At 46.1% G+C, this 24,438-nt stretch overlaps 1 protein-coding gene across 1 annotated transcript in view; it reads left to right on the top strand.

Annotated features, from left to right (window-relative positions):
• The window catches only part of LOC131196697 (hydroperoxide isomerase ALOXE3-like), a 30,240-nt gene that overhangs the window by 5,196 nt on the left and 606 nt on the right, over positions 1-24,438 (top strand). Inside the window, exons 3-14 of the mRNA XM_058179832.1 lie at positions 22-226; positions 4,774-4,858; positions 6,322-6,444; positions 8,343-8,446; positions 10,580-10,752; positions 12,449-12,592; positions 14,453-14,656; positions 17,134-17,220; positions 18,712-18,881; positions 19,765-19,886; positions 22,006-22,106; positions 23,178-23,348. Of these exons, the coding sequence (XP_058035815.1) occupies positions 22-226; positions 4,774-4,858; positions 6,322-6,444; positions 8,343-8,446; positions 10,580-10,752; positions 12,449-12,592; positions 14,453-14,656; positions 17,134-17,220; positions 18,712-18,881; positions 19,765-19,886; positions 22,006-22,106; positions 23,178-23,348 (1,689 nt within the window). The remainder of the gene's footprint in view (positions 1-21; positions 227-4,773; positions 4,859-6,321; positions 6,445-8,342; positions 8,447-10,579; positions 10,753-12,448; positions 12,593-14,452; positions 14,657-17,133; positions 17,221-18,711; positions 18,882-19,764; positions 19,887-22,005; positions 22,107-23,177; positions 23,349-24,438) is intronic.

Genomic DNA, 24,438 nt, shown 5'->3' with positions numbered 1-24,438 from the left:
CTTTCCCCTTTGGCTTCGCAGGTGGAGGAATTTGTGGTAGAGACCCAGGTGGAGTTGGGGGATCTCCTGTTGGTCCGTCTCCATAAGGAGCCCTACGGGTTCTTCCCTCCCACCAACTGGAACTGCAGCTTCATCGAAGTGGAGACCCCCGACGGGCAGGTCTACCGTTTCCCTTGCTACCGATGGATCCTGGGGTACCGCACCTTTGAGCTCCGAGAAGGGACAGGTGAGACCTTCCCACCTTCTAGGAAGCTTCTGGAAGGAAACCCTTGAGCATTTTTTTTTTCTCAAGCTTGGGCAGGTTAGAGATGGGTGGACTTCAATTCCCAGAATTGAAGGTGGGTAGACTTCACCGTGAGGATTAGTGGACTTCAACCTACAGAATTGAAGATGGGTGGACTTCAGCTTGAAGATGGATGGTCTTCAATTCCCAGAATTGAAGATGGGTAGACTTCAGTTTCCAGAATTGGAGATGGGTGGACTTCAGCTTGAAGATGGATGGTCTTTCAATACCCAGAATTGAAGATGGGTGAACTTCAACTTGAAGATGGGTGGACTTCAATTCCCAGAATTGAAGATGGTTGGACTTCAGCTTGAAGATGGGTGAACTTCAGTTTCCAGAATTGAAGATGGGTGGACTTCAGCTTGAAGATGGGTGGTCTTTCAATACCCAGAATTGAAGATGGGTGGACTTCAGCTTGAAGATGGATGGTCTTTCAATACCCAGAATTGAAGATGGGTGGACTTCAGCTTGAAGATGGGTGGACTTCAATTCCCAGAATTGAAGATGGGTGGACTTCAGCTTGAAGATGGATGGTCTTCAATTCCCAGAATTGAAGATGGGTGGACTTCAGCTTGAAGATGGGTGGTCTTTCAATACCCAGAATTGAAGATGGATGGTCTTCAATTCCCAGAATTGAAGATGGGTGGACTTCAGTTTGAAGATGGATGGTCTTTCAATACCCAGAATTGAAGATGGGTGGACTTCAGCTTGAAGATGGGTGGACTTCAGTTTCCAGAATTGAAGATGGGTGGACTTCAGCTTGAAGATGGATGGTCTTCAATTCCCAGAATTGAAGATGGGTGGACTTCAGCTTGAAGATGGATGGTCTTTCAATACCCAGAATTGAAGATGGGTAGACTTCAGTTTCCAGAATTGAAGATGGGTGGACTTCAGCTTGAAGATGGATGGTCTTTCAATACCCAGAATTGAAGATGGGTGAACTTCAGCTTGAAGATGGGTGGACTTCAATTCCCAGAATTGAAGATGGGTGGACCTCAGCTTGAAGATGGGTGAACTTCAGTTTCCAGAATTGAAGATGGGTGGACTTCAGCTTGAAGATGGATGGTCTTCAATTCCCAGAATTGAAGATGGGTGGACTTCAGCTTGAAGATGGATGGTCTTTCAATACCCAGAATTGAAGATGGGTAGACTTCAGTTTCCAGAATTGAAGATGGGTGGACTTCAGCTTGAAGATGGATGGTCTTTCAATACCCAGAATTGAAGATGGGTGAACTTCAGCTTGAAGATGGGTGGACTTCAATTCCCAGAATTGAAGATGGGTGGACCTCAGCTTGAAGATGGGTGAACTTCAGTTTCCAGAATTGAAGATGGGTGGACTTCAGCTTGAAGATGGATTGTCTTCAATTCCCAGAATTGAAGATGGGTGGACTTCAGCTTGAAGATGGATGGTCTTTCAATACCCAGAATTGAAGATGGGTAGACTTCAGTTTCCAGAATTGAAGATGGGTGGACTTCAATACCCAGAATTGAAGATGGGTAGACTTCAGTTTCCAGAATTGAAGATGGGTGGACTTCAGCTTGAAGATGGATGGTCTTTCAATACCCAGAATTGAAGATGGGTGGACTTCAGCTTGAAGATGGGTGGACTTCAATTCCCAGAATTGAAGATGGGTGGACTTCAGCTTGAAGATGGATGGTCTTCAATTCCCAGAATTGAAGATGGGTGGACTTCAGCTTGAAGATGGGTGGACTTCAGTTTCCAGAATTGAAGATGGGTGGACTTCAGCTTGAAGATGGATGGTCTTCAATTCCCAGAATTGAAGATGGGTGGACTTCAGCTTGAAGATGGATGGTCTTTCAATACCCAGAATTGAAGATGGGTGAACTTCAGCTTGAAGATGGGTGGACTTCAATTCCCAGAATTGAAGATGGGTGGACTTCAGCTTGAAGATGGGTGAACTTCAGTTTCCAGAATTGAAGATGGATGGACTTCAGCTTGAAGATGGATTGTCTTCAATTCCCAGAATTGAAGATGGGTGGACTTCAGCTTGAAGATGGATGGTCTTTCAATACCCAGAATTGAAGATGGGTAAACTTCAGTTTCCAGAATTGAAGATGGGTGGACTTCAGCTTGAAGATGGGTGGACTTCAATACCCAGAATTGAAGATGGGTAGACTTCAGTTTCCAGAATTGAAGATGGGTGGACTTCAGCTTGAAGATGGATGGTCTTTCAATACCCAGAATTGAAGATGGGTAAACTTCAGTTTCCAGAATTGAAGATGGGTGGACTTCAGCTTGAAGATGGATGGTCTTCAGTTCCCAGAATTGAAGATGGGTAGACTTCAGTTTCCAGAATTGAAGAAGAGTGGACTTCAGCTTGAGGATTAGTGGACTTCAACATCCAGAATTGAAGATGGATGGATTTCACCTTGAAGATGGGTGGACTTTAATTCCCAGAATTGAAGATGAGAGGGCTTCACCTTGAAGATGGATGGTCTTCAGCTCCTAGAACTGAAGATGAATGGACTTCAAATCCCAGAATTGAATGAATGGATTCTAGCTTGAAGATGGTGGACTTCAATTCCCTGAAATGGCTGAATGGATTGTAGGCTGAAGATGGATGGACTTCACCTTGAAAGATGGATGGACTTCAATTCCCAGCACGGAAGATGGAAGTTCAGAAGAAGTTCAGCTTGAAGACTTTCATTTTTTTCGTCAAGCTGGAGAAAGTAGAGTGAGGCCCACAGAATCTTCAATGAGGAACTGAATATAATTCTGTTTTTCTCAAATCTTGGCGCCTCTAAGGGGTGTGGACTTCAACTCCCAGAATTCAGCTTGCTGGCTGGAGAATTCTGGGAAGCTGAAGTCCGCACAACTCCAAGTTGCCAAGTTTGACAAGCAGTGCTTTATAATGAACAGCCCAGCGACGGTTCAAGAGCTTTACGCTATTGTTACATTCAATTTGACACACTTTCCTGGTAGGTAAAAATCGTTACAAAACCCTGGGACGACTTATTAGGAAATGAAAAACTGGAACTTCTGGAGTTTGTGCTGACCTAGAAAAATTTAAGGATGATTAAGTAGCCTTGCACTGCCTCCAGCTCCTGCGACAAGGCAGGCAGGAATACACACATATCATTTTTGTCTCTCTCTGTTGGAGAAATTTCTTATTTGATTTATTAAATTTATCCAGCCACCCACCGGTCTTCCTGTTGGGACTCTTGACAGCTGTCAGATCCCAACCCAATTTTCAAATAAAATGAATTTAGCCTAAGATATAGGATGAGGACAGCCCATTGACAATAACTCAAAGGCTTTTCTGAGAAAGCCGGAAAGCTCTCCCGGTGGAATTTCTGCCTTTCGGTGACAGCTATTTCCAAAGGAGTGATACGGTGGCCTAGAGTTGGAGCTCTCGCCTCCCAATCAGGAGGCTGTGAGTTCGATCCTAGGTAGAGGCAGATAATTTTCTTTCTGGGCGCCGTGAGAATATATATCTGCCGAACAAAACTCCAGACTGGCAACAGGGAAAGGCATCCGGCCAGTCAAAACACTCCGCTCCATTCAGTTGGCCAGACTCCACCCTGCAAGGGATTATGGGATCATTAAAAGTATACAACGGTGACAGCTATTCAAAAGCATGAAACGATTGGGGAGGTTGAAGAGGTACGCAGCTGCCCCAAACCTGGGTTCCGGTTATAGGTAGTCCTCGACGTACGACCACAACTGGGCCCCAAAACTTCCGTTGCTAAGCAAGGCAGTTGCTAAGTGAGTTTTCATTCCATTTTCACACCTTCCTGGCAACCTTTGTTAAGTGAATCACTGCGGTTGTTCAGTTAGTAACAAGGTCGTAAAATAATCTGCCTTCCCCATTGACTTTGTTTGTAAGAAGGCCGCAAAACGGGATGACCAATGACCCCGGGGGACTGCAACCGTCATAAACATGAGTCAGTTGCCAAGCATTCGATCCTGTGATTCCTTTCCTCCCCTCCCCCACCCCAGGGATGCTGCAACGGTTGTAAGTGTGACAAACGGCCGTAAGTCACTTTTTTGTAACTTCAAACAGTCACTAAATGAAGCACCACCTATATTTTACAGTCCCAAATTGTCCCTTTAATGCAGGGGTGAAATCTACCGGTTCGGAAGTTTACTTCGCTCGTGTGTGGGCACACGTCACGTGCGCGCTTGTGCGTATGTCACGTGCACGCTTCGACCCTCTGCGCATGCGCAAAGGCTTCTGCACATGTGCAGAGGATCAAAAACAGGTTACTTCCTGGTTAAAACCAGGAAGTAATGACATCCGGGTGAGGGGGGCGGAGCCTCGCGCTGCTCCCAGTTCTCCGAACCACCCACCGAAGCCGCTACCAGTTCGGCAGAACCGGGCCGAACCGGTAGTATTTCACCCCTGCTTTGGTGTGATTTTTGTTGCGGTTCTGATCTTCTCTTCCTTCGGTAGGCCCGAAGGACGGACAACCAAGCAGACAAATTACCAACAGTTCTATTTCTCTCTCTCTCTCTCTCTTTTTCGCAGCTAAAATCGCTCACGGGGACACAAACAGCCGGTTGCTTTCAGAACACCGTAGGTACGAACTGCTAGCAAAACAGGAAACCTACAGGTGAGTCAGTCAATCTGAAATGCCTAGGGAGCCAGGTGTGAATAAATACGCGTAGCCAGGATGTGAATCTTCACAAATAAATGTAAAACACCTCCTTCCTGCATTCAGACATAAATACTTGCAGGCGCTCCCGGGAATATTTTAAAATCCTGATTTATTTTTTTCTTCCTTCCGTGAAAATTACCCAAGAAGTTCAATGTTTGCAGCCGAGTCTCGAACACAGCTGCAGATTTGCTCTGGACTCGATTGCCGAAACTCCCTCATTTGTTCCAAAGTGGTTTTTCTGGCTAAGAACGATGGGGATTGGAGTCCAAGCCTTCTGCGGAAGCAGCCTGAAGCCCAAACAGGTGTGTTTCCCCAGGGGAGAAAAAAAAATTGTCTGCCTTATAAATAAGCAGAAGGCGTAATTTATGAACTTCAAGCCGTTTTTCTCAATCTCAGCGACTTGACAATTGGTGGAGTTTTGTTTTTTTTAAAATTTCATTTTGTCACAACAGTATACACAAACATTGTCCTAAATAAAACAACATATCATGAAGAAAATATATATATATGTAAGTAAAAAAAAAATATGCATCAGCTACGTTAATTTGATATAATGAAGGGAACAATAGGACAGGAACGGTAGGCACTTTTGTGCTCTTACGCACGCCCCTTATAGTCCTCTTAGGAATGGGGTGAAGTCAATAGTAGACAGTTTTTGGTTGAAGATTTTGGGATTTTGAGTAGAGACTATGGAGTCAGGTAATGAGTTCCAAGCGTTAACAACTCTGTTACAGAAGTCATATTTTCTGCAATCAAGTTTGAAGCGGTTGACATTAAGTTTGAATCTATTGTTTGCTCTTGTATTATTGCAATTGAAGCTGAAGTAGTCTTTTACAGAAAGGATATTGCAATAGATGATTCTGTGTGTTAGACACAGGTCTTGTCGGAGTCGGCGGAGTTCTAATTTTTCTAATCCCAGGATTTCAAGCCTGGTGGTATAAGGTATTTTGTTGTTTTCGGAGGAGCGAAGAACTCTTCTAGTAAAATATTTTTGGACGCGTTCTATTGTATTTATGTCAGAGATGTGGTATGGGTTCCAGATGGATGAGCTGTATTCAAGACTTCAGCTCCCAGAATTCCCCAGCCAGTGTCCACACACACCCTGTGGTCACATGACTGCATTTTAGCCAACCAGCTTACATTTAGGACTGATTGCAACATCCCACGATTTACGTTTTTGCAGAAAATGGCCGTCTATTTCCCGGAGGCTTGAGGAAATCCTCCAGAGCCATGGTGCAGGAGGCCGACTAGGCCACGCCCACCACGGCCACGCCCACCCAGCTATCGGGCAGAGGACCCCTTGCTAAAAATTTTGAAGCCCACCCCTGAGATTATCTGAATTGAAAACATCTCAAAAGGGGAGAAATTTGCTTCTTTATTAACCTGCAGGTGTCTTTTTTTTTTTTTTAATGCTACAGATATAAAGATTATCAACCCGGATGGCCCAAATGTTTAGACGCCGATTCGGTGGACCAATTGCACCTGAGCGATCAATATTCCAGCATCAAATCCTGCTCCTTCCGAGTCCTGCTGAAAACCGCGTATGTAAGATTTGAAAGACCAGGAGGAGAATCCAAGAATTTCTTCATTATTGCCGGGAAAGTAATCTCGTTCTATTCGCCACTTAGCCGGTTTTTCACAAGGTGCCGTAAAATCGCTACAGAGAGGGATGGACTAGATGACTTCCAAGGTACCTTCCAACCAGGAGTGAAATGCTCCCGGTTCGGACCGGATCGCCTGATCCTGTAGCGATGGCAGCGGGGGGGGTTCGGAGAATCGGTAGCAAAAATCCCTGCCCCTCCTCCAATGCCCAGCTGAGCCCCGCGATCATCAGAGGTTTGGGGTTTTTTTACTTTTAAAAGCATTTTTTCTTCAGCTGAAAAAATGCTTTTAAAAGTTTTTTTTTAAAAAGCCTCTGATAAACTGGATTCAGCTGGATTCAGCTGGAATCGTCTGAACCTTTTAAAAGCATTTTTTTACAGCCTCTTTGGCTGAAGAGGCTGTAAAAAAATGCTTTTAAAAGGCTCCCCTGGCGATCTTAGCTGAGTTGCCTGATCATCAAAGGCTTTTAAAAGCAAAAATGCTTTTAAAAGAAAAAAATGCTTTTAAAAGTAGGGGAAAAAAGTTGGCCACTCCCACCAAGTCACATTACCGCCACCCCCACCAAGCCACCCCCACAGAAGCAATAGTAACAAATTTTACATTTCACCCCTACTTCCAACCCTGTCATTCTATGTTCTGTTATTCGGTTCGAACTTTTTATTAGTTGATCAAAACATAAAATACAAAAATATAAAGAAAAAAATGAAAATAAAGGGAAGATTGGGGAGGAAAAGGGGAAGAGGTAAAGATGTAGGATAGAAGGGAAATTTTTTAAAAAAACATTTGACTTTTGACTCCTTTGGTGCAGTAGAACCTCAACTTTTGAATTTTATATAATAATATATACTAGTCACTTCTATAACAACAACCTATCCAATCAGCAAAACCCAAAATCAAAAGTTTCAATTTTTTTTCCACCTCGAGCACAAAGTCCAGAAGTGGTTTCCAAGTAGAAAGAAAATTAATGGTCTTCTTTTCTTTAATCAGAGCAATGAAAATCAAAGTTTCCCCTACCCTCGAGCACAAAGTCCAGAAGTGGTTTCCAAGTAAAAACAAAATTAATGGTCTTCTTTTCTTTAATCAAAGCAATGAAAATCAAAGTTTCCCCTACCCCGAGCACAAAGTCCAGAAGTGGTTTCCAAGTAGAAAGAAAATTAATGGTCTTCTTTTCTTTAATCAGAGCAATGAAAATCAAAGTTTCCCCTACCCTCAAGCATAAAGTCCAGAAGTGATTTCCAAGTAGAAAGAAAATTAATGGTCTTCTTTTCTTTAATCAAAGCAATGCAAATCAAAGTTTCCCCCACCCCGAGCACAAAGTCCAGAAGTGGTTTCCAAGTAGAAAGAAAATTAATGGTCTTCTTTTCTTTAATCAGTGCAATGAAAATCAAAGTTTTCCCCACTCCGAGCACAAAGTCCAGAAGTGGTTTCCAAGTAGAAAGAAAATTAATTGTCATCTTTTCTTTAATCAGAGCAATGAAAATCAAAGTTTCCCCTACCCTCAAGCACAAAGTCCAGAAGTGATTTCCAAGTAAAAACAAAATTAATGGTCTTCTTTTCTTTAAACAAAGCAATGAAAATCAAAGTTTCCCCCACCTCGAGCACAAAGTCCGGAAGTGGTTTCCAAGTAGAAACAAAATTGTCTTCTTTTCTTTAATCAAAGCAATGAAAACCAGTTTCCCACACCTCGAGCCTTTTGTGCACAAAGTAATCTTGCTGCCATCAACATATATAACCTTCAAAGTTCCATTTTTTCCAAGTCCTTTATCCATTATAAGACCCTATTATTCTATGTTCTCATTGGCTTCTCTTAAATTTTTCTCCCCTTTTTCAATGCCAGGGAAATCGAGTTGAAGCTGAAAGGGCTGCTAAACCTCAAGAGCTCCTGGAAAAAATTGGCTGACATCCGAAGGGCTTTTTGGTTTTATCGGACCCCAACCTCAGGTCAGTCGTAACAAACTGCTGTGATTCACTTAATAAGTGTGGCAAGAAAGGTTGTAAAATGGACAAAAGTCACTTAACAAGCACCTCACTTAGCAACATAAATTTTGGGCTCGCCTGTGGTCGTAAGTCGAGGACTATCTCTAGAACAATGTTCCTCCCCTTGACGCCTTTAAGGTGGGTGGACTTCAACTCCCAGAATTCCCCAGTCATTTTTGTACCTATCGTGTAGAGAAGTGAAGCCCTCTCAACAACCATCTTCAGTTCCCCAAATCCAAAGCCGGAGAGAATTTATATATTCTAAAATAGCGTTTTTTTCAAAACTTGACCCCTTTAAGATGTGCGGGCTTCAATTCTCCATGCTGGCTGAGGGATTCTGGGAATTGAAGTCCACGCAGCTTAATGCATACCGGCTAGGGAATTCTGGGAGGTAAAGTCCAGCCATCTTAAAATGCCCAAGGTTGGGAAACCCTGTGGTAAAGTAAGGACCACAGAACCTTCAACGTTGAACGTCAGCGTTGGAATGGCCTGTATGTTTTCTTACTCACGTGGACTAGAAACTTAAAATCATAACAGAATGGGCTGCTTCTTGGATAACCTGGCTTTTTCAAGAAAAGAAGACTTTGAATTTTTTATTTGGCATCCGTTCCAGATTTTTAATTTGGAGCCCTATCATGTAAGCAGACTGTTCTGACCTGGCTCCCAAACACGATACGTCCTGTGGAAAGTGATGCTCGCTCCCTGAACTGGCCCAACACACCAGGAGTCTCTCTCTCTCTCTCTCTCTCTCTTCCCACTCTTGCAAAGGATGTCCTGGAAGGTGTGCTTGTTTTCTTCCAGCAGCAGGCACACACACACACCACACACACACACACACACACACACAGAAGGTGCTGCAAATTCCAAGAAGAATTCTGATAATTTCCAGACAGGATTCAAGTTGGGTTTCCCCCACCTCGAGCACAGAGTCCAGAAATGGTTTCCAAATAGAAACAAAATTAATCGTCTTCTTTTCTTTAATCAAAGCAATGAAAATCAATGTTTTCCCCACCTCAAGCACAAAGTCCAGAAGTGGTTTCCAAACCAGAAACTAAATTAATCATCTTCTTTTCTTTACACACACACACACACACACACACACACACACACACACACACACACACACACACACAGAAGGCGCTGCAAGTTCCAAGAAGAATTCTGATAATTTCCAGACAGGGTTCGAGTTGGGTTTCCCCCACCTCAAGCACAAAGTCCAGAAGTGGTTTCCAAACCAGAAACAAAATTAATCATCTTCTTTTCTTTACACACTTACACACACACACACTCAGAAGGCACTGCAGATTCCAAAAAGAATTCTGATAATTTCCAGACAGGATTCAGAAGTGCAGGCTATCAATGGCGGACCAGCAGGGAGATGAATAGTTGTCTGCCACGCCTATTTGTCTTTGCCCCCTGCCTTTTATCCCCAGAACTAGGGTGGAGTTTCGCTAGCAACGGTGGCTCTTCTATCCTGAGGACCGGCCCATAGATTTCCACTGTTCTCCTCTCCTCTGCCTTCTGCACATCTGCTTGTTAGGCACTGGACCCAGCTGTTCCTCCCCTTCCTCATCAGCCACCTCCAGACCTGGGGGTTGTTGACTCTTCATCTGAGGGCTGACAGAACGCCCAGGCTCCGCCTCTGTCTCTCTCTCCTCCTCCCTCCCTCCTCCCTCTCTCTCTCCTCTGCCTTCTGCACATCTGCTTGTTAGGCACTGGACCCAGCTGTTCCTCCCCTTCCTCATCAGCCACCTCCAGACCTGGGGGTTGTTGACTCTTCATCTGAGGGCTGACAGAACGCCCAGGCTCCGCCTCTGTCTCTCTCTCCCTCCCTCCCTCCCTCCCTCCCTCTCTCTCTGTGTCAGCTCCATTCCCTCTTCCCCCTCAAAGCTCCCACGCCTCCTCCTCCTCCTCTGATTCGGCTGCTGAAGGGGATGGTGGCCAACAGGCCACAACACACTTACACTGAAATTTAGATTTTAAACAGGAGGGACAGAAAATGAGAAATATTGTTTTGGAGAGCAATCCGCCAGATCTTTCTTGTCCCAGAAAACCGGCCCTGCCTCTCATTTTTCAAGGACATTTCTGTGTCCCCAGAATATGTCAGCAAACATTGGGATGAAGATGCATTCTTTGGCTACCAATATCTCAATGGGGCGAGCCCCGGGATCATTCAGCGATGCTCAGAGATTCCGGCGAAATTCCCGGTGACACAAGAGATGGTGGTCGAATCGTTGGGACTGGAGACCACCCTGGAGAAAGAAATGAAGGTAAGATGTGGAACACACTAAAACACCCATAAGGCAAGACCGGCTCTACCAAGTACGACTAACTGAAGAAGCTTTGGTGGTCAACAACAGCTGATGGGAAGCCAACATCTCCCTCAGCTTCTGGAGGCTTCGTAGATAGTCCACCTGATGTTCTCTCCACCCAGTGGTGGGATTCAGCCAGTTCGCACCACTTCGGGAGAACCGGTTGTTAACTTTCTGAGCAGTTTGGTAAACTGGTGGTTGGAAGAAATCATTAGGGCAGAGAACCGGTTGTTAAATTACTTGAATCCCACCACTGTCTCCACCCCTTTTCCCCATAAAACCCCGTGAGGAGGGTGGGCTGAAAAAGAAGTCCCACCAAAAAGTTCTCCAGGGACTTTTCATGGTTGAGGAGGACCTTCTTAAACCAATCCAACACCCTGAGCTTCATGTCACTGCCTGGTGAGAAAATCAAGATGTTTTGGAGTTCCTGAGATAGGAAATCCAAAATGGAGTCTTTGGGTGATCCATTGGAGGTTCCTCTTTCTATGGGAAATGGTTTCAGGGCTGTCTCGTTGAAAAGGACCAAGGCATCGCCCGGAGTTGGTGCCAGACTGATCTCGGTAGACCCAGCTCAAACTGAGGTCTTTCCCTCTATAGCAACCATGGGACGAATCTTGGATAGTCCCCGAGTTCTCGGAATTTAATTTGTTCTCCACAAAGATGGCAGATTGGGTACATTGTAAATAATCCTAATAATTATCTTTGAAGTGGGAAAGGGGAGGGAGGGAGGACAATGGAGGGAGGAAGAGGGAAGAAGGGAGGGAGAGGGAGGGAGGACAATGGAGGGAAGGAAGTGGTAGGGGAGGATAATCGGGGGGGAGGAAGGGGGGAGAAAGGGAGGAGGGGAAGAAGGAAGGAAGGGACAATGGAGGGAGGAAGAGGGAGGGGGAGGAAGTGGGAGGGAGGGTGGGAGGAAAGAAGTAGAATGGAGGAGGCAGAGGAAAGGGGAGGAGAGGAAGGAAGGAGGGAGGGGGAGGAAGGACAATGGAGGGAAGGAAGTGGGAGGAAGAAAGGAAGGAAGGAAGGGAGGGAGGGAGGGAGGAAGAGGGAGGGCAAGAAAGTGGGAGGGAGGGAGAAAGAAGTAGAATGGAGGGAGGAAGAGGAAGTGGGAGGAAGGGAGGGAGAAAGGGAGGATGAGGGAGGAAGGAAGGACAATGGAGGGAGGCAGAGGAAAGGGGAGGGAGGGGAAGGAAGGAGGAGAGGGGAGGAAGGACAATGGAGGGAAGGAAGGGAGGACAATGGAGGAGAGGAAGGGAGAGGAAGGAAGGAGGAGGGAGGGAGGGAGGACAATGGAGGGAGGGAGGGCAAGAAAGTGGGAGGGAGGGAGGGAAGAAGTAGAATGGAGGGAGGAAGAGGGAACTGGGGGGAAGTGGGAGGAAGGAAGGGAGTGAGAAAGGGAGGATGAGGGAGGGCGGGGGAGGGAGGGAGGAAGGACAATGGAAGGAGGAAGAGGGACAGAGGAAGAGGGAGTGGGGAGGAAGTGGGAGGGAGGAAGGAAGGAAGGAACAATGAGAAGGAGAAGGACAAAATAGGGGGCACTTGGAGAGAAATCCACATCTTCCATTTGGGAAACGTAGCGCGGTCTCTCCAGGCGCCTTCTTTCCCTGCCTTCCTTCCTTCCTCGCCATCTCAGAGCTCTGCTTGTGGCTCCTAGGAAGGCCGGCTCTTCCTCGTTGACTGCCAGATCCTCGAGGGCATCTCAGCCACCACACTCAACGGGTCCCCCCAGTACGTCTCGGCCCCCCTCTGCCTCCTCCACCTCAACCCCTGGGGGGAGATGATGCCCGTTGCGATTCAGGTAAAGGTCTCCACTCTTCCACCCCTTCTCTCCTGGGTTCCTGGGAAGAACTTCCATATTGTCGGGCCTTTTCGACCGTTGCCATTTTTTTTTTCCTGGCAAAAATATATATATATATATCATTGGGGGAGCTGGATTCACTTAACGTCCATAAGATTCATTTTACCATTATCAAGAACCGTGGTGGCATAGTTGTTGGACTGCAGGACTCAGTGGGCTGACTCTGCCCGCTGCCAGAAGTTCGAATCCCACCAGGAGATTCGACGCAGGTTGACTCAGCCTTCCATCCTTTCTTCCGAGGTCGGTAAAATAAGGACCCAGGTTGTTGGGGGGAATAGGCTGGCTCTGTAAACCGCTCTGCGAGGGCTGGAAAGCTTTGCTGGCTGAGGGATTCTGGGAGTTGAAGTCCACAAGTCTTAAAGTTGCCACGGTTGGAGACCCCTGCTGTAAAGCCCTGTGAAGCAGGATATAAGTCTTAAGTGCTAGTGCTATTGCGATAGAGATAGATAGATAGATAGACAGACAGACAGATATGATAAACTTAGATAGATAGATAGACAGATAGATAGATACATACATAGATAATAGATAGATAGATAGATAGATAGATAGATAGATAGATAGATAGATAGATAGATAGATAGACAGATAGATAGATACATACATAGATAATAGATAGATAGATAGATAGATAGATAGATAGATAGATAGATAGATAGATAGATAGATAGACATAGCTAGATAGTTAGATAGATAGAGTTATAGATAGATAGATAGATAGATAGATAGATAGATAGATAGATAGATAGATAGATAGAGATAGATAGAGATAGATAGATAGATAGATAGATAGATAGATAGATAGATAGATAGATAGATAGATAGATAGATAGATAGATAGATAGATAGATAGATAGAGCAAGCTGTAGCTAGCTAGCTAGCTAACTAGCTAGCTAGGTAGAGAGAGAGAGAGAGTTATAGACGGAGTGATAGATAGATATAGATAGATAGATAGATAGATAGATAGATAGATAGATAGATAGATAGATAGAGATAGATAAAGATAGATAGATATAGCTAGCTAGCTAGATATAGCTATAGATAGATAGATAGATAGATAGATAGATAGATAGATAGATAGATAGATAGATAGATAGATAGATGATAGATAGATAGATAGATGATAGATGATAGATGATAGATAGATAGATAGATAGATATAGCTATAGTTAGCCATAGATAGATAGATAGATAGATAGATAGATAGATAGATAGATAGATAGATAGATATAACTAGCTAGCTAGCTAGATAGATAGAAAGATGGATAGATAGATAGATAGATAGATAGATAGATAGATAGATAGATAGATAGATAGATAGATAGATAGATATAGATAGATAGTTAGATAGATAGAGTTATAGAGTGATAGATAGATAGATAGATAGATAGATAGATAGATAGATAGATAGATAGATAGATAGATAGATAGATATAGCTAGATAGATAGATAGATAGATAGAAAGATGGATAGATAGATAGATAGATATAGCTAGATAGATAGATAGATAGATAGAAAGATGGATAGATAGATAGATAGATAGATAGATATAGATAGATAGTTAGATAGATAGAGTTATAGAGTGATAGATAGATAGATAGATAGATGATAGATAGATAGATAGATAGATAGATAGATAGATAGATAGATAGATAGATAGATAGATAGATAGATAGATAGATAATGGATGGATGGACGGACGGATGGACGGACGGACAGCAACTGCAAAAGAGGCGAGAGAGATTTTAATAGCGGCTCCTTTGAAAAAACAGGAATCTCACGAGTTTCTTCCCCTTCTAGCTGACTCAGCAGCCTGGACCAAGGAGCCCCATTTTCCTCCCCACAGATCGAGAATGGGACTGGGCGCTGGCCAAGTTTTGGGTTCGCAACAGCACGTTTTACATCCACGAGATCCTAGCCCACCTGCTCCATACCCACCTCCTGGTGGAGGTCTTTTTGCTGGCCACCCTCCGGCAGCTTCCCAAATGCCATCCGGTCCACAAGGTGTGTGTCGGTGTGGGGAGGGGAACTGGAGGTCAGAGAGACCTTCGGCCGCAAGGCGGCGGCAGGGGGGAGGGCCAACCCCATTGAACGTTCAGAGTTGAAACAAAGATCTTGGCCGCTGTTGTGTCTCGTCCGATCTCACCGCAGCCGGGGCCTTCTTATCTGCTTCCGAACACGGAGGAATGTCCTAGTATGCTTCCCGGCCCCAGCCCTGGCTCCATGCCCAGACAGGCTGAGGAGGAAGAAGTACCTCCAGCCTCCAGCTCTGGCTCCATGCCCAGGCAAACGGAGCAACTAGACCCCTCCCCCTCCTCCACAGCATGTGAGCCTGAGGGAGGTCAATTGCCAACAGCTGCAGACTGGAGTGACCCTCGCGTCAGAAGACTTGATAGACGGAGGCAACAGAAGGAAGGGAGGGGCAGGCCTGGATAAGTGCTGAGTCATGGAGCCACACCCCATGGCCTATATAAAGGACCTGCTTTCTGGCATTCTCTGAGTCAGGCAAAGTCTAAACATATCTTGCTGAAGTCACTTTCTGGTCTCCTGCCTGCCCTGAGGACTTTGCTAGGACTTTGGCAGAGCTGCAGAGGCACGCCTGATTCGGATTTCCCTGACCCGGCCGTCAGCGGGGGAGTGGGACACGACATCCGCCGGATGTCCCGGATGTCTCCTGGGCTTTGTGAGTCATGGTTGTGTAACTTCTCCCCTGCTCCAAACATCTCCAGAGACCCATCCACCAATCTCTAGAAGTTGAGGAATTCTGAGGAGGGGTGCAGGATGGAGGTCCTCCTCTCAGGTCTTCTCCCTGTTGGCTTCAAGAACGGGGGTGGGATTCAGAAATTTTAGCGCTCAGTTCTCTGCCCGGTTGTTGGGCGGGGGCGTGGCCATGGTGGGTGTGGCCTACTCAGCCTCCTGCACCATGGGGCGGGAGGGCTTTTTGCCCTCCCCAGACTCTGGAGGTTTTCCTCGAGCCTTCAGGAGGGCAAAAATGCCCTCCCCCAGGTTCTGGGGGCCCTCCAGAGACCGGAAATGGGGCCGTTTGCGGACTTCCAGAACTTCCGGTAGGCCCGTTTTTCGCCCTCCCAGAGCCTCCACGTGGGCCCTGCACTCACCTGGCATCCAAAACAGTCTGCGTGGAGACTCCTGGGAGGGGAGGGGCAGGGTGGGCAGGGTCAGCCAGTCTGTTGTGTCTGCGCCCCCTGAGCCGGGCCCCCTGCCAGAAAGTGACTTGGAAAGTGAGGGGGAAGGGCCGTCAGGACTTACCTCGGGAGCACCGGCTTCCCTGGCTCAGCTCCAGGAGTCAGAGGCAGGCCAGGTGGAGGAGATAACGAGGCCTCCATCCCCTGACTCTTCCCCTCCCCCCAGGCTACGCCTCCAGACTCAGCTGATGGCAATCAGGCCTGGCTGGACCCTAGGTTTCGTAGGCAGGAGAGGTGGGAACAACAGAAGCAGGGGTGGGGCAGGCCTAGGAAGTGCTGAGTCATGGAGCCACACCCCACAGGATATAAAAGCAGCAAGGGCTGCTATACCTGTTCGTAGCAAGCAAATCAACTGCTTAGCTAGAGCTGAAGTACTGTTTGTTCCTGGTTGACTCATCAAGAGAGATAACAGAAACACTTGGCAGACGCTCGCTAGTTTGCTGCCAGAGCTGATAGTGCCGGCTAATTAAGTCATCGCTTGGACTGAGGCGAGGGGGACAGAACACAGTCCTTGCAACTACCAGTTCGGCAAACCAGATTAAAATTAACATCCTGTTGTCTCCCACTCCCACTCCGACGAACGAGTTCCTTTGAGGTTTATCAGGGCAGGCAGGAGTCCAAGTTGTGACTTCAGCGATAGAGTCCAATATCAGCAAACTAGATAAGACTTTGCTTGACTCAAGGTTGGAACGCCAAAAGCAGGTCCTTTATATAGGCTGTAGGGTGTAGCTCCATGACTCAGCATTTATCCAGGCCTGCCCCACCCTTCCTTCTGCTGGCATCTCCTCTCAGATCTCCAGAAACGAGGGTCCACCCACCCTGAATTGTCTTCAGCTGGATCTGCTGTCAGCGTCTGGGAAAGGAAGGGGTCAGAGGGAGTAGGCCTGGGTAATTGCACCACCTGGCTGACTTCCTGCTCTGAAGGCTGAGTCAAAGGAACACACGCTGTATGAGTGAGGTTTATCGGGCTTCTCCTTTCACTCCTTGAATCGTCTCCGGGCATGGGGCCAGGGCCAGGGGCTGGAGTCATGACAGGCCTTTCATCTTCATTATCAGACTCGGAGTCTGATAAAAGGCCTGGTTGGAGACGGGAGGGGCCCGGCTGAGGAGAGGAGGGAGGGCGAGTCACAACACATCCGATTCGCCCGAACCGGTCCGAACCAAATGAATCCTATCCCTGCTCAAGACGTCGTAGAGAGCGGGAAGAAGGAGAACATCTCCCAGGGACTCCATAACTTGCTTCACGTCTTCCCTGACCTGCCTTGTTGTTGTCCGCAGCTCTTAATCCCACACTTCCGCTACACGCTGCATATCAACATCCTTGGCCGGACTCACCTCCTGGCTCCCGACGGGATGCTGGACAAGGTAATGGACGGCTTCTCCTCACTCTTGACCAGCCTTGGAGGTGATTGTCCACCTGATGGGCCTGCATCAGGCCTGGGAAGGGGAGGGGCAGTTCCAGGGATGTTATGGGGTGCGGGGAGGAGAAGAGCATTTTTGTGGGTTAGGCTGTTCCAGGCATCGGAAGAAGGGGTGTCTGGCGGGCGTGTGTAGGTCCAAAAATGGAAGATAGAAGGCGTGACTGAATGAGTAGAGGCCTTTTTTACGCGTTTCAGGTGTCCCCTTATGACGGTGTACTACAAACACGATTTTCCTTCCTTCCTTCCTTCCTTCCTTCCTTCCTTCCTTCCTTCCTTCCTTCCTTCCTTCCTTCCTTTATTCTTGCCTTTTTCTCTACCTTCCCTCCCTCCCTCCCTCTCTTTTCCTTCCTTCCTTCCTTCCTTCCTTTTCTTATTAATCTATTTTTCTTTCTTTCTTTCTTATTTCTTTCTTTCCCCATTCCCTTCCCCTTGTCTTCCTTCCTCTGCTTTTCTTTCTTTCTTTCTTTCTTTCTTTCTTTCTTTTTCTTTCTTTCTTTCTTTCTTTCTTTCCTTCCTTCTCTTCCTTCCTTCCTTCTTTTCTTTCTTTCTTTTTGTCTCTTTTTGTTCTTTCTTTCCTCTTCCTCTTTCTTTCTTTCTGTCTTTCTGTCTATCTTTTTCGTTTTTCGCTTTTTCTTTCTTTTTTCCGTCTCTTTCTTTCTCTCCTCCCTCTTTTCCTTTCCTTCTTTCTTTCATCTCCTTTCTTTTTCTCTTTCCTTCTTTGTCATTCTTTCTACAAATGTGATTTTTCTTCCTTCCTTCCTTCCTTCCTTCCTTCTCTTCCTTCTTTTTTTCTTTTTTTCTTGTCTTTTTGTTCTTTCTTTCCTCCCTCCCTCTCTTTCTTTCCTCTTCCTCTTTCTTTCTTTCTATCTTTTTTGTTTTTCACTTTTTCTTTCTTTTTTCCTCTTTTCTTTCTTTCTTTCTTTCATCTCCTTTCTTTCTTCTTTCTTTCATCTCCTTTCTTTTTCTCTTTCTTTCTTTCTTCGTCATTCTTTCTTTTTGTTTTTCTCTTCTTTCTTTCTTTCTCTTCCTCCCTCCGTCCTCCCCTTGTCTTTCTTTCTCTATCTTTCTTTCTATCTATCTTTTTTCTTTGTTTTTCATTTTTTCTTTCTTTTTTCCTTCTCTTTCTCTTTCTTTTTTCTTTCCTCCCTCCCTTTCCTTCTTTCTTTCATCTCCTTTCTTTTTCTCTTTCTTTGTCTTTCTTTTTGTTTTTCTCTTCTTTCTCTCTCTCTCTCTCCCTCCCTCCTCCCCTCTCTCTTTCTCTCTCCCTCCCTCTCTTTCTTCCTTCCTTCTTTCTTTCTTTTTGCTTTTCTCTTCTTTCTTTCTTTCTTTCTTTCTTTCTTTCTTTCTTTCTCTCTCTCTCTTTCTCTCCCTCCTCCCCCTCTCCCTCCTCCCCCTCTCTCTTTCTCTTTCTTTTTCTTTCTTTCTTTGTTTCTAGATGATAGGCACAGGTTTCCAGGGTCTGTCCCAGCTGGTGGCCAGGGGTCTTTCAAAGCTGACCTACTCCATGCTTTGCCTCCCTGACGACCTCCGGGACAGAGGAGTAGATGCGTTGCCCAACTACTACTACAAGGAGGACGGACTGAAGCTGTGGAGCGCTATAGAGAGGTACGATCCCCATAGAAGGCAATAGGAGAGGAGGAGACTATGGCAAGCAATGCTTATCTGCACCCCGTCCTCCAATTACAGAATCGCAGGCTTGATCAGGAGCCCCTTTCATTCAGTAGCTAGTGTTTTTTTTTCAACCTCAGCAGTTTTAAAATGGCTGGACTTCAACTCCCAGCCAGCGTGGGAATTCTGGGAGTTGAAGTCCACACATCTTAAACCTGCTGAAATTGGACTAGATCAGGAGTTGGCAACCTTAAACACTCAAAGAGCCATTTGGACCCGTTTCCCATAGAAAAGAAAACACCGGGAGCCACAGAACCCTTCCAGTCCCTGACTATTTCTTGAGCGGCTACAAAACTAGCCTATGTAGTTGAATTAATCATTCTGTTTTCTTCTGAAACTTTTCTTTTCTTGGATTTATCCCCGGTTGGCCTACCGGGGGTTGAAAAGCTCAATAAATCGCGTGCCAACGGGTGTCACACATTGGTGGTGGTGACACATATTTTGAGCAACAGGGAGCCGCAGCAGACGGATGAAAGAGCCACATGTGGCTCCAGAGCCACATGCGGCTCCAGAGCCACAGGTTGCCGACCCATGGACTAGACAACCTACAAGGTCCCTTTCAACTCTGTTAATCTGTTACACCCAGGGTCATTGATTGAGATGGGTGGCTCTACAAAAAAAATTAATAAATGAATAAATAATATTGACGGGCCCAAGAGAAAGAGGAATTTAAACACCGATCGGCACAAGTAGAGCTCGGGTTTAATACCTAGCAGCCGGTAGAAATCTTCCCTAATGGCTTCTTAGTTTTTCTCTCGTATCCCGGGATTGATTGGTGGCCCTTCTGTTCCCCTGCCCACCATGTTTTGCATGTTTGCAGTTTTGTGTCTGGAATGATCAGCCTTTATTACCCAAGCGACGGAGCTGTGGAGAAGGATATGGAGCTGCAGGCCTGGGTGGCTGAAATCTTTGAGAAATGTTTCCATCAGCGGCAATCCTCCGGTATAAAATTCTTTATTCTCTAACCCAAAGCGGCTTTTCCTGCAATCGAGGTGTGAAATCAAGAAATGGCAGGTGCAATTCAAACCACTGGGTGTCCGACCTTGTCCACTTGAAGACTTCTGGACTTCTGTCAGAGTTTGCACAGTCTGACTACTATTTTGAGATGGCCCAGGAGCAAAATATAGTACGCAGAGGTTTTTCAAACAGTGGTTTATATCAGTGGTGAAATCTGAACCGGTTTACTACCGGTTCGCTGGCTGCAGATATATATATATATATATATATATATATATATATATATATATATATATATATATATATATATATATATATATATATATATATGTGTGTGTGTGTGTGTGTGTGTGTGTGTGTGTGTGTGTGTGTGTGTGTGTGTGTGTGTGTGTGTTTTCTGAAGCATGAAGCTGAAGCCTGAAGATGACGAATGAGACTTCATCGAAACGTCGCCAAGATACTTCCCACTTCCAATTTTACACGGGAGAAAACCCGAACAACCAAAGATCTACATATATATGTGTGTGTGTGTGTGGCTTTGGTTATTCGGGTTTTCTCCCGCGTAAAATTGGAAGTGTCTTGGCGATGTTTCGACGAAGTCTCATTCGTCATCTTCAGGCCGGTGTCTTCTGCTTCTTGCTTCTAGGAGCAATGTGTGATCGCAGCTGTTTCTTGCTTTTATATATATATATATATATATTTGTTTTCTGAGGTTTTCACGGGTGTTTGTATATAGGTCTTTGGTTGTTCGGGTTTTCTCCCGTGTAAAATTGGAAGTGTCTTGGCGACGTTTCAACAAAGTCTCATTCGTCATCTTCAGGCTTCAGCTTCGTGCTTCTGGGAGCAATGTGTGATCGCAGCTATTGACAAACGAGTCCCTAACACGAGGAATGACACCAGACCCACACTCACGAGGTCCACACAGGATGTCACCACCGCACATCCACCCAGAAAGCAGACCCAAACCCACACTGATCATGAAGCACGACCAAGAACCAGAAGCCAGACCGCAGCTGCAACATTAGCCATTTCAAACCCCTCCAATCCATTCATGCAGCAGACTGACACCCACTATGAAGATGTGGCACGACCACAAAGCCAAACAACAGCTATGCAGCTCATCAGCTCAAATCCCCCTGCAGCACAGACTAGACTGAGCACAACCAAGCCCCCACCAACACAGGACACACCCCCAGCCAATCAGAGCACAGAAAAAACCCCATCCAATCAGAGCACAGCCAAGCTCCCACCCAATCAGTTCAAACCCCCACTAGCAGTTAAAAGGAAGAAACAGCTGCAATCACACATTGCTCCCAGAAGCACGAAGCTGAAGCCTGAAGATGACGAATATATTCATAGGTTTTCACGGGTATATGTATGCAGGTTTTGGTATGTTCGGGTCTTTTCCCGTGTAAGATTGAAAGTATTTAGGCAACGTTTCGATGAGATCTCACTCATCATCTTCAAGCTGGAGTTTTTTGGCTTTGTTCTTATGTGAGCAAACTCACACACTTCACAACCAGCTTTGCTGGCTGAGGGACTCTGGGAGTTGAAGTCCACAAGTCTTAAAGGGACCAAGGTTGGAGACCCCTGCCCTAAAGGATGGGATCCCTAACATTCCCTGCCTCCTCGCTCTGGTGGGTCGCGTAGATGTGACCACCAAGAGACGGTCCCTCAGATCTCCTGGTCCCAAGCCACGAAGGGCTTTAAAGGTGACAACCAGGACCGTGAATTGCACCCGGAAGCAAATCGGCAACCAACGCAGCTCCCGCCGGGGAGGTGATACATTCGCACACCGGAGTCTGCGCGAAAGTATGTGGGGCCGCTGGCATTTTGCACCAACTGGAGCTTCCGGAGGCATTTCAAGGGCAGCCCCATGTAGGGTGCATTGCAAGAGTCAGGATGGGAAGTGACTAGGGCACGAGTGACCCTGAGTAGGGTTGCCGGTTGGTTTGATGGTTTGTCACCAGGGAGGTGGGAATTTATTGGAGTTTTATGGGAGGTTTTTTTTTTTTTTTTTTGCAAGCTGCCCAGGGTCACCCTGAGTGAGTTGGGAGGTCATATAAATTTTCTTAATAAACATATTTTTTTTAAATTCTTCCAGGTTTCCCTGCACATCTAGGAACTATTGCTGAGTTAACCAAGTATCTGACCATGATGGTCTTCACCTGTTCGGTCCGCCATGCCAGTGTCAACAATAGCCAGGTTTGGAGGGTCCTTGTTTCTTCTTCCGTAACTCTATGGGAGGATAGGGTGGGTTGAACCATCCATCTGCCCCCCTTTCTCCAACCCAATGCTCCCCATGCTGGCGAGATATGATGGAAGGTAAACCAAGATGTCATATCTGGATGATTTCAGATTGGTGGAAATCCCATCCTATGCATAAAAAAGAGCCTTAATAAGCATGACTCCATGCTTGGAGATGAAGCTCCTTAGATGTCTCCATGTTTGGAAATGAAGCTCCTTCGATGATTCCATACTTGGAGATGAAGCTCCTTAGATGTCTCCATGCTTAGAGATGAAGCTCCTTAGATGACTCCATGCTTGGAGATGGAGCTTCTTAGAAGTCTCCATGTATGGAAATGAAGCTCCTTAGATGATTCCATGCTTGGAGATGAAGCTCCTTAGATGATTCCATGCTTGGAGATGAAGCTCCTTAGATGTCTCCATGCTTAGAGATGAAGCTCCTTAGATATCTCCATGCTTGGAGATGGAGCTTCTTAGATGTCTCCATGTTTGGAAATGAAGCCTCTTAGATGTCTCTATGCTTGGAGATGGAGCTTCTTAGAAGTCTCCATGTTTGGAAATGAAGCTCCTTAGATGATTCCATGCTTGGAGATGAAGCTCCTTAAATGATTCCATGCTTGGAGATGAAGCTCCTTAGATGTCTCCATGGTTAGAGATGAAGCTCCTTAGATATCTCCATGCTTGGAGATGGAGCTTCTTAGATGTCTCCATGTTTGGAAATGAAGCTCCTTAGATGATTCCATGCTTGGAGATGAAGCTCATAGATGATTCCATGCTTGGAGATGAAGCTCCTTAGATGTCTCCATGCTTAGAGATGGAGCTTCTTAAATGTCTCCATGCTTGGAGATGGAGCTTCTTAGATGTCTCCATGTTTGGAAATTACACTTGTAGAAACCATCCCAAATAGCCAATGGAGGTCTCCTTTCTAGACCTCTTCTAGAGAAGAACCCTAGAACTTTCCAACTGGGAGCTCAGGAAGGGTTCCTGGGTCCGAAGATCCTCTAACCTCCAACTTTGCTTCTTCTCCAGTTTGATTTTGGAGCCTGGATGCCCAACTACCCTTCCACCATGAGAAGGCCTCCCCCGGAATCCAAGGGCGGCGTGACTTTTGCCGACGTCCTGGAGACCTTGCCAGATGTCAGCACAAGCTGTCAGACGTTGCTCATCTTGTGGCTTCTCAGCCGAGAGCGAGGAGACAAGGTGAGATGACATTTTTTCCAGCATCACAAACCAAATTAGGGGGACCAGGAGAGGGAAGGATTAAGGAGTGGTACGGTGGCCTAGAGGTGGAGCTCTCGCCTCACTGTCAGGAGGCTGTGAGTTCGATCCTAGTTTGACTGCCGTTGTAACTTCAAACGGTCACTGAATGAATTGCTGTAAGTCGAGGACTACCCTTATAAATCACATGCAGTATTTATCTATAACGTGAGGTTCAGGGCTGCAGTTCCCTATATTGCTTTGTTTTTCCTTAAATTGGTTGGTAGTGGAGACCTACCATATTAGAATATTTGCAATTTTCTGAGGGGAAATATTGTGTTTTGTGAGGGCCACCATCAGTGGTGGTATCAGCCGGTTTGGACCAGTTCAGGCGAACCGATAGTGGTGACCTGTGGGTGGGCCAGCCCACCCGCCCCGGCACTACGTCGTCCTATTTAGCCACGTTTTCTAAGCCACGCATGTCAGCTTTGGAAGCCATACTAGGCTGAAGGCTTCCACACGCTGCCACTTCCTCCTGTGTGGGGAACTAGAGGGGGGTTTTCTGGAACGCTGACAGCGCGCATGTGAGTGCTCACATTTTCGGTGCGTGGCGAACCGGTGGTAAAATACGTGAACCCCGCCTCCGGCCACCATTGTTCCTGGATTCCCAGGAACACAGCGTTTCCTTCAAGGGATCCTCCCTCAGATCCCAGGAGAGCTCCATCCTGAGAGGATTTCCTTGATCATTCTAAAAGACTTCCCTTGAGCTAATGGAGTCCCCAACTCCAGAATATCTGCTCCAAAGTGGAAGATGTCTCGTGGTCTCCAAACATCTCCCTTGATGGCTGAGGGTTCTCCTACCCCTAGAAGTCTTCTCTCAAGAAGACGGTTCTCCAGATCTCCTAAAATGGGATCCCATCAGTGGTGGGTTTCACATTTTGTTACTACCGGTTCGTGCGCGTGCCCGATTCACCCGCAGGCCTGCCTTCCGTGCATACGCTCGGGCTCAAAAATGTACCTAAATATGATGCATATTATATTTATATTATATACTGCTCCCACCCGTGATTTCCACTACCAGTTCGCACGAACC

Source organism: Ahaetulla prasina, chromosome 4, assembly GCF_028640845.1.
Source record: "Ahaetulla prasina isolate Xishuangbanna chromosome 4, ASM2864084v1, whole genome shotgun sequence".
Lineage (NCBI taxonomy): Eukaryota > Metazoa > Chordata > Lepidosauria > Squamata > Colubridae > Ahaetulla > Ahaetulla prasina.
Note: the sequence above shows the minus strand (reverse complement) of the source record. Positions and strands in the feature narration are given on the sequence as shown.